General features: G+C 41.0%; 1 protein-coding gene across 1 annotated transcript; it reads left to right on the forward strand.

The window, feature by feature from the left end:
- The first annotated feature begins 1,210 nt into the window (after window positions 1–1,210).
- Window positions 1,211–8,489, forward strand: mysm1 (Myb-like, SWIRM and MPN domains 1). The gene is made up of 20 exons (XM_037770004.1): window positions 1,211–1,363; window positions 1,625–1,697; window positions 1,862–1,932; window positions 3,323–3,397; window positions 3,488–3,566; window positions 3,657–3,755; window positions 3,941–4,460; window positions 4,537–4,768; window positions 4,951–5,081; window positions 5,174–5,277; window positions 5,371–5,448; window positions 5,536–5,618; window positions 5,710–5,764; window positions 5,931–5,981; window positions 6,183–6,257; window positions 6,346–6,534; window positions 6,615–6,747; window positions 7,532–7,637; window positions 7,751–7,808; window positions 7,918–8,489. Exons 1-20 carry the CDS (start codon window positions 1,308–1,310, stop codon window positions 8,272–8,274), a joined length of 2,625 nt encoding a protein of 874 aa, XP_037625932.1. The 5' UTR covers window positions 1,211–1,307; the 3' UTR covers window positions 8,275–8,489.
- Window positions 8,490–9,364: the final 875 nt, after the last annotated feature.

Genomic DNA, 9,364 nt, shown 5'->3' on the forward strand with positions numbered 1-9,364 from the left:
AAGACATTTAAAAATAAATCAGGGCAAATGGAACATAAACTTCAGTATTTTGTTCATGCAGGAGATGTATATACTGACACTCCTCCCCACAGACATAATACTATAGGACATTAAACAAGATATAGGAAACCACTGGATGGAACCTGTGGTGCATGTTATATTTTGGAGTTTTCTCGGACTCTGAGCCAGAAATCTCCACTTCAGCAGCATTTACATACACCAAACTTTCCAGTTTAATTCCTGTCTATATTCTGAAGGTTTTTAATGAGGGGTTTGTTCATATATCATTCATAGCCTAATTTATACAACATTTTATTCTTAAAAACATGGCGAAAAATCTTTTTTTTTATGGCTGTTGACAGTATTTTCTGATTTATGGAGCGATAGAAAGGGATAATCCAAACTTCCCTCTGTAAAAACCTTTGACTCTAATGTGTCAACAAAATGAAACAATCATTTTGAACCTGGCTTTATCCAATGTTCAGATTTCTGTTCTGCAAATGTATGCAAATTGGCACATATTTAATAAGATAATGCCTCATTTGCTTAGAAAATTTCAGAAAACTTATTATACAAAGAAGAATTGTCTTAATGTAAGTAATCAACTTTTCTTTTTTTTTACCCTATTCACCTGGGGTGTATCTAACCGGTAGTTACATTCCTCCACTGCAAATAATCAAACACCAGATGCCAAAAGCAACTTCCTTGGTGACTTGTTTTATTTATTTATTTATTTAACTTTTTATTTATTGACTCTGCTAAACAATACCTGCGCTTGTTTCTCCAAGATACAAAATAATAACTCTATCACACAATACAAATGACCAAGACAAAGCGCAAATATATAAAATGTAATATTTTATATAAGGGGAAATAAAATTTAAAAAAGAATAGAGAAGAAATAAATAGATAAATAAAATAAAATAAAATAAAAGCAAGGACAAACAACCAAAGAAGCAGACAACATATTTGTAATAATAATAATAATAATAATAAGTAAGTAAGTGGAAAATAAATTGAAATTCGTTAAAATAATAATAATAATAATCATGATCATAAAGAAAGGAAATGCATAGTATTATAATAAAATAGATTGTATTTTTTATATTCACAATATCAAAGTGATATAGTAGAACATCGATGCAGGGTTATTATCAGAAATATGGGATTAATATATAAACTGGTGCATGTTACCTCCCTGTTACCACCCTGTGCATGTTACCTCCCACCACCAGGTGTCGCTGTGAGCAGAGCGGAGCGCTGTGGTCATCCGGGTATCGCTCCGTTGTTTACGTTTCTCCAACAACATGGAGGACGAGGTGGATGTTGATATCGAGGGAGACGAGTTTGACAGCAGTATTAGGTGAGAATATGTACTGTTTCTGATTAATTAACATCTCTACAGTCTGCTGGTGTTGTGTGTTGTAGTCTACACTAGTCTACTGAGACCTGCTGGCTGTCTTTAGTCCCTCAGTGCAGACACAGCTGCTGTTAGCTCCTCGGTTAGCTCCTCGGTTAGCTCCTCGGTTAGCTGTGTTGATGGATGAGAGGTGCAGGTTTATGGTTTTATATCTATGGATAGGTGTCTCCTCGGCCGTGTTAATGTCTTTTCTTTCTGCTGCAGTGAGCTGGATGGAGGAGGTTTAGTTCAGGAGCAGTTTATTCAGTCTGCCTGGAAGAGCAGCGCAGGAATCCTGGTGAGATAACAGTCCTTCAGATGACTCCCTCTGTGTATATCTGTGACTGTGTGTCTGTTAATGCTGGTGTTGACTCTCTGTGTGGGACCATACATGTATATATGACTATGTGTGTGTCTGTTAATGCTGGTGTTGACTGTGTGTGTTGCTTCTCTGTTGTGCAGCCCTGGGAGCTGGACAGCTCCATCAGCCCGGAGAACAGGGAGGTGATAGAGAGGATGCTGCTGGAGGAACAGTATCCTTTCATTCACCTCACATGCATCACACAACACTGGAAATGATAATATCATAATGGTGATAGATAGATAGATAGATAGATAGATAGGTATTAACTTTATTGATCCCGAGGGAAATTTAAGTTTCCAGCATCACAGTTCCATAGTGCAAAACATGTTAGTAAAAAAGTTGTAAAAAAGTTAGTAGTGCAAAGTACAAAAAAATATACCAGATATTAAAAATACAAGCAGATGAAGAAAACTGTTAAAACTGAATATAGTGCAGGGTAACAGCTGAGATACATGACTATTACAAAAGTGAATATAGTGCAGAAGAGACTGTTAAAAATGAGTATAGTGTAGGGTAACTCCAGTAGCTTAGTCTAAAGTGCACTGTGCACATTATTATCTGTCCTGCAGACCGTCCTCCTTTGTCCCCCCCTCCCTAGAGAGGTGTTGTACAGTTTGATGGCTCGGGGGACAAAGGATTTCCTGAGTCTGTCTGTGGAGCACTTGGGGAGCAGCAGCCTCCTGCTTAACCAGCTCCTCTGTTTGGTGATGAGCTGCAGAGCCAGTGACCTATAAACCTTTATTTAACTAGGAAGTCACATTGAGATTAAAACCTCTTTTACTAGTGAGATCTAGCCAAGACAGGGTCAAACAGCATCAGATCACAACAGCAACAATAGCTACGACAATAAATACATCACCTAATACAGTGCATTAACAAGGCAGCAATATGTAGTCATGTGTTTGTTGATTAATTGAAGCAACTGCAGCTTGCAGTGATCCCTTCCACTATTCTAAGTTTAAGATAATTTAAAGAAATAAGGGTCTCAAGTTTAAGCTCGGCTTGGAGATCATTTTAGGAAAAATCACTATATAAGACTCAAATATAAAACATTTACAAAGTAAGTAAGAAATGGGCCTATATTGATAAGGATACAGGAGTGTTGTACGTTGATTTATCACACCTTTCACAGATACACATTGTTCTGTGGTATTATTATTATCCTTACCTCTCGATTACCCCTGACAGTCCAAACCCAAGGATTAGTTGAATAAACACATTTATTAGTATTTTAAATATTTTGGCTTGACCAGGCAGATTCTGTAATGTCTAATATATTAGAAGGAACTACTAGGCAAAGTTATGTTCAGGATCATATTAACGTTCAAATGGTAGTTTATTGACGAGAGTATTTTGAATGGGCTGCTCTCGGTTATGTTGTGGAAATGCAGCAAGTGTTCATATTTAGACCATATTTATTTATAGATATTTGCTATAGTTAACATTTTCATCATGTTTTCTGTTTCAAGTTGAACTATAATGCACAGTGTATTTTGTCCAGATACATAGTGGGAATAACACTCAGTATTAAGTCTATTGGTCCTGAACCAGACTTGTAGATACTATCTGACAGGTGAAGGGATTCCTAACCATATTTGGGAAAGTGATGCTCACAACGAGCCCAAAGTGAAGAAGTAAGTCAATCCTTCCTCCAGCATTAACATATGAGCAGAGTACACACCTCCATGTTGTTGGTGTTGATGTCGAACTTTTCGGATGTTCAGGTCTCCAGCCAAGACGTCGGCTTCAGGCGCCTCTTCTCATTGGTCCAAACAGGAGAAAGACCTGTTTGAGGATGGACTGGTAAGCTGTCCCTGTTGCCTGGGTTTACAGGCCTGTAACAGATTACTTTGTGAGTGTATTGTCTAACATACTAGGTGTGTTTTTCTGCAGGCTCAGTTTGGTCGAAGGTGGACTAAGATTGCCAAGTTGGTTGGAAGCCGTTCCATTCTTCAGGTCAAGAGTTATGCCAGACAGTATTTTAAACACAAGGTGAGACTTGCCTTTACTCTCTCTACCTGTTTCAGTTTGCTAATACAGTAGTCTCCCACAGTTAAACTTGTACTTTCTTCATTATCAAAACTCTTTCATAACCAGAACATATTCCCCCAGGGAGCTGTGGGAAATAAAAATGAAGAACAAACAAACTCTTTCATCATCTGTATATTCTTTTTCAGGCTAAATCAGAACCCAGAGCTGCAGCTCCCTCTGCTGGTCCTGCGCTGCACCTACAACCTCCTCAACCCACCTCCAGTCATGCAGCCACCCTGACAAACACAGTCCGCATAGAGAAGCTCTCTGATGAAGAGGACGAGGAGGTGGACATCACTGACGACCTGAGCGATGACGGAGACGATGACAACAAACCGCAGGCTGTTGTCAAAACTGAACCAGAGCAGCAGCTAGTGAGCACCGAGGTCCAGGAAGACACTGAGGAGCAGAAAGAGGCGGGTCTGACTGAGACAGAGGACCGACCCAGCCTCACCTCACTGTCTCCACAAAGTCCTCAACCCTCGTCTTCCCTCCCTTACTCAGAGATGACTGGTTTTACTGGGCTGGATGAGAAAGGCAGTGAACGAGCATCACTCCCTCAGACAAACTTGGAGCAAATGACTGATGAGAACGAAGGCCAGAGCTCCCAGTGTGAGAGCTCAGCGCAGACTGGTCAACTGGAAGAGGCCTGTAGTGATGGCACAGGTAAGACTCACACCTGCTGTTTTGATGTAAAGCCACCTCATGATGAAGTTACACTGTGATCGTTTTTGCTTCCCAGATTCTGCTGATAAGACTGAGCAGAGTCCAGCTGAAAAGGAAGACCAGGAGGAGGATGAGGAAGAGGAGGATGAGGAAGAGGAGGAGCTTAAGGCACCTGAGCAGGAAGTAGAGATGGACATGGAGACCATCGCTGAGGATGAGAAACAAGCTATCCCAGAGTTCTTTGAGGGACGACCATCAAAGACCCCTGAAAGATATCTGAAGATCCGAAACTACATCCTGGATCAATGGTAAGACTTTAAGGGATAGTTTGGGTGTTTTAAAGTGTAGAAGAAGAACTGTAGGTAATACAATGACTATGGATAAGTACGTCATACAACCCCACTTCAAACTACCCTTTTAATACATGTTCGGTAACTTCTGTCACCACAACTCTGCAGAAGAAGTTTTTATTACTTATTTTGTTGACCAGGTTGAGGAGTAAACCCAAGTACCTGAACAAGACGTCAGTCCGTCCTGGACTGAAGAACTGCGGAGACGTCAACTGCATCGGGAGAATACACACCTACCTGGAGCTCATTGGAGCCATCAACTTCAACTGCGGTAACTTTACTGAGCCTATGACGCCATTCTTCTGTTCTCTAAAAAAAAATCTGGCTTCCTTTTAATTTGTAGCTGTGCCTCTTCTCTCATAGAGCAAGCGGTCTATAATCGGCCAAAGGTGGTGGACCGCTCCAAGCATAAGGTGGGCAGAGATGTGCTTGAGGCCTACCAGCTCGCCCAGAGACTGCAGAGCATGGTAGGTCCCCATAAACTCCAAATTCCCATAAAGAATATAAACTGTAAGTTTGCTGGAATTTGAGCTAACTGCTGATTGGCTGCACGTTTTTAGCGGACCAGGAAGCGCCGTGTTCGGGACACATGGGGAAACTGGTGTGACTCTAAAGATTTGGAGGGACAGACGTTTGAGGTTTGGACACTCTCTCACACACACTGCACTATTGATCACTGGGTGAATTCACATTTACTGATCCTGTGTTGGTGGTGTCTTCATCAGCATCTCAGTGCAGAGGAACTCGCTCTGCGGAGAGAAGAGATGAAGAAGCAGCCGAAACCCTGCAAGATCTCCAGATTCAGAGGGTGAGCATGATGGATTCATGCAAACATGTACGGATTCAAGACAGCCTTGTATTTATGTGTGTAACTTTTGTGGTTTCACTCCTTCCTTTAGGTCTATTGATCCCTTCCAGTTGATTCCCTGCAGGTATTTTGGAGAGGATGTGCAGGTCAGTGGCCATTTATCCCGTCATTCAGTCTTCAGTAATGCAATGTATCTTGCAAGATGGGGATTTCACCTTTTATTATGTATACATAACCTACATAATCATGTTTTATTTTTATTTTTGTATAGTTTAAAAAGTATTAAAAGTTCTTCTTTGCTGTTCTCCCCAGGAACCCTTCCAGGTCATTGTGTGTGCAGAGACTCTTCTCATAATGGACATGGTATAGCATACTATACACACAGCCACACAAGCTGAATGTATTTTCCTTTTTGAATCACACTAACATGTTAAGAGTTAGTCAGATTAGCCTATACATGATTTTGTCATATTACAATCTGAAACAATTGTCTCATTTATTCTGTCATTTATTTATTGTACTTTAATGTTTCAAAAACGATCAAATGTGTTGTGTGATTGTCAGCATGCCCACGTGTCGCGGGGGGAAGTCATCGGCCTGCTGGGTGGAACCTTCAATGAAGAAGAGAGAGTATTAAAGGTAGGGGAAAGGAGTGAAAAGCAACAATGTGGACGATGAAGATGGAGATTTTATTTACTATATACAGTATTCTTTGTTTTCTGTGCAGATCAGTGCAGCAGAGCCGTGCAACAGTGTGAGTACCGGTCTGCAGTGTGAGATGGACCCGCTGTCTCAGACGCAGGCCTGTGACGTGCTGTCGTCTCTGGGCTTCAGCGTTGTGGGCTGGTACCACTCGCATCCCACCTTCCACCCCAACCCGTCAGTACGGGACATCAACACGCAGGACCAGTTCCAGGTAAAGTGAATGGATCAGAAGAGAAGTCTCACTGGAATCGTGAACATGTGACCTGATTCCATTTGTTCTGATGGTTCCAGAGTTATTTCTCGCGTGGCGGAGCGCCCTTTATCGGGATGATAGTGAGCCCGTATGACCCGGCCAATCCTTCGCCCCACTCCCAAACTACCTGTCTGCTGGTGAAAGAGAGCCAGGAGGCTTTGGGCCCACAGAGTATGTTTAACACTCACACTCACACAAACACACACACACACACACACACACACCCAGGTGGATTATAAGATAATGGGCCCCTGGGCACATTCAAGTGAAGGGCCCCACCCTGCCTACATAAGAACAAGAGCCACAGATTCTACAAAGAGACATATTTTGGTTGTTTTACATCTCTTTGTAATCATATTGTGTCTCTTTTTGGTCATTTTGCGTTTCTTTTTTATTGTTTTGCATCTCTTTCTGGTCAGTTTGCATCTCTTTTTGGTCATTTTGCATTTCTTCTAGACGTTTTACATCTCTTTGTGGTTGTTTTGTGTCTCTTTCTGGTCGGTTTGCATCTCTTTTTGGTTCTTTTGCATCTTTTTGTGGTCATTTTGCATGTCTTTTAGATGTTTTGTGTCTCTTTGTAGTCGTTTTTTATCTCTATGTAATCATTTTGCGTTTCTTTTTGGTCGTTTTGCATCTCTTTTAGACATTTTGCGTTTCTTTTTGGTAGTTTTGTGTCTCTTTGTGACTTCTCAACAAGAAATATTAGAAGACATGTCAAACAGAGGCTCTGTCTCAACAGGTTAGGGGGCCCCTGGGCCTGTGCCCAGTAGGCCTGTTTGGTAATCCGTCCATGCACACACACACACACACACACACACACAAGAAGACATCATTCAAAACATCAAAACAGTTCAGATCAAGAGGCTTTGAAATCAAGCTGACAATGTAGGTCAGTGATTTCAGCACACAGTTTATCCTCTGGCTGAGTCTCTCTCTCTGTCTGTTCCTCCCCCAGAGCTGCCCTACAGATTCGACTTCCTGTCATCACAAGACATTCCAGACTGGGAGCAGACGTTGAGGAGAGCTCAGTGGATCATCCACAAATACTGTCAAACACCCTGGTGAGTGAGAAACTGACTCCTCCTGACACACAGGGCCTAATGCTGATCCTGCCTTTTTGTCTTAAAGCTAAATGGTGGAGTATCTAAACTGTTCCTTTCTCTACTCTGGGTAGGAGTGTGCAGATGGACAGATTCTTCCAGAAAGACTCCCATCTCACCTGTCTGGAGAAGGTCTGTCCAGCCTAGTGGCTAAAAGCTTTATTAACTGATTCACCTCAGCTACTATTGTTTTATTGTTTTTGTCTCACTTGACCTCTTCTATCTATCACCTCCCTTTTAGATGCTGTCGTCTCTGGCCAGGTACCTGGAGCCCCTGCCAGATGAGGAGGGAGATTCCTTCCTCACCCAGATCCAGGCCCTTTTCCAGTCCGACTTTATTGCCAAGCAGGAGCCGTCTGACCAGGAAGAGGAGGAATCTTTAAATATCTCACACAGACCAGTGGACTCAGATGACTTTGCTTTTGATCAGCTGATGGGTGAGGAGAGGCCTCGGGAGGGAGGAAGAGGCTCTGATCCGGATTCTGGCAGAACTTCAGACGGCAGAGTACAGACCACAGACACGACCTCGGAGACAGACAGCAGCACAGTTTTACATCTGGGCTCTGTGTTGTCCACTGAACATGACTATCTACTGTGATGGACAATATATCTGACTGTATATTTAACAAAGTATAAACTCTTATGTAAATATGATGAAGGTTTTGTATCAGTATTATCAACTCACTCATTTAGTTTTTTAATATTTTATTATTTTTTAGTAAAGTCCTTTAACCAAAAGCTAGAAAGAGAGAGAGAGAGAGAGGACAATGTATGTGTCAACTTTCTAAGTGAAATAAAAATCTGTTTATATATTTTGTTGTCTTGTCTTATATTAGTTTTGTGTAGTTTGATGATATATATTTTGGTTATTGTGCTTTTAGATGCTGTTGCACATTGTCTAAAATTGAGGTCACACTTTTGTCTCCTCCATATGAGTGAATGTCATAAAGAAGTCACAGTTTCCTTTCAATGGAAGGAAAGTACTAGCTTCTATGACGATAAGTTAAATGTTGTTAAAATTGTCCACCGGGATTCGTAATTATTAGCTTAACCGTTTTGTCTCACTAGGGGCATTTTTGGCTTTTTCATTTTTTGTTTTTCGATAATTTTGGCTGTGTTGATGCACATGGCATACATTTTGGAAAAGGTGTGTGGTTTTTCTTTCAAATTTTGGAAGTTCCACCTGAGCTCCTGTATAACGATAAACTGTGTAGCCAAAATACAGACACTCAGACCCTTAAGGACAAAAATGTCCCCATTGAAACACATTAAAACAATGGCCATTACAGCATAAAATCTCATAACAACAGTGGCATTATGTAAACAAACTGGCATTTTTGTCCTCTAAGGCACTGGTTCTCGGGTCGTCAAAGCTTCATGGGGTGTTGCAAAGTCTTCTTGATTTTAAGGGGTGTAAGACCATTTTTTTTAATATACAGTTGGCCTATATCTCAGCATTTCACTCATTTTGTGAAGAAAACAAAATTAAATTTCTATTTTTAAAATTTGGATTATTATTTAAGAGAACAGGATAAGGGTACACGAGCTATATTCACGGAGCCTTCCCTCTCTGCTAAACAGCCTCGTCCTGCATTAGAAAAGTTAAAACAAAAGCTCTAAGAAATCATCTTAAAAAAATAACAATAAAAGTTAAAACAACCAAAGAGCTGATAAAACAATGGCTACGC

The sequence above is a fragment of the Sebastes umbrosus genome, chromosome 5, assembly GCF_015220745.1.
Source record: "Sebastes umbrosus isolate fSebUmb1 chromosome 5, fSebUmb1.pri, whole genome shotgun sequence".
NCBI lineage: Eukaryota > Metazoa > Chordata > Actinopteri > Perciformes > Sebastidae > Sebastes > Sebastes umbrosus.

What these genes read in the sequence shown, in the direction of transcription:
- mysm1 (XM_037770004.1), top strand. Translation starts at nt 1,308, where the DNA reads ATGGAGGACGAGGTGGATGTTGATATCGAGGGAGACGAGTTTGACAGC. An exon ending in AACGAGCCCAAAGTGAAGAA is followed by an intron (nt 3,398 to 3,487) that starts GTAAGTCAATCC and finishes TCGGATGTTCAG; the next exon opens with GTCTCCAGCCAAGACGTCGG. An exon ending in AAGAAGAGAGAGTATTAAAG is followed by an intron (nt 6,258 to 6,345) that starts GTAGGGGAAAGG and finishes TTTTCTGTGCAG; the next exon opens with ATCAGTGCAGCAGAGCCGTG.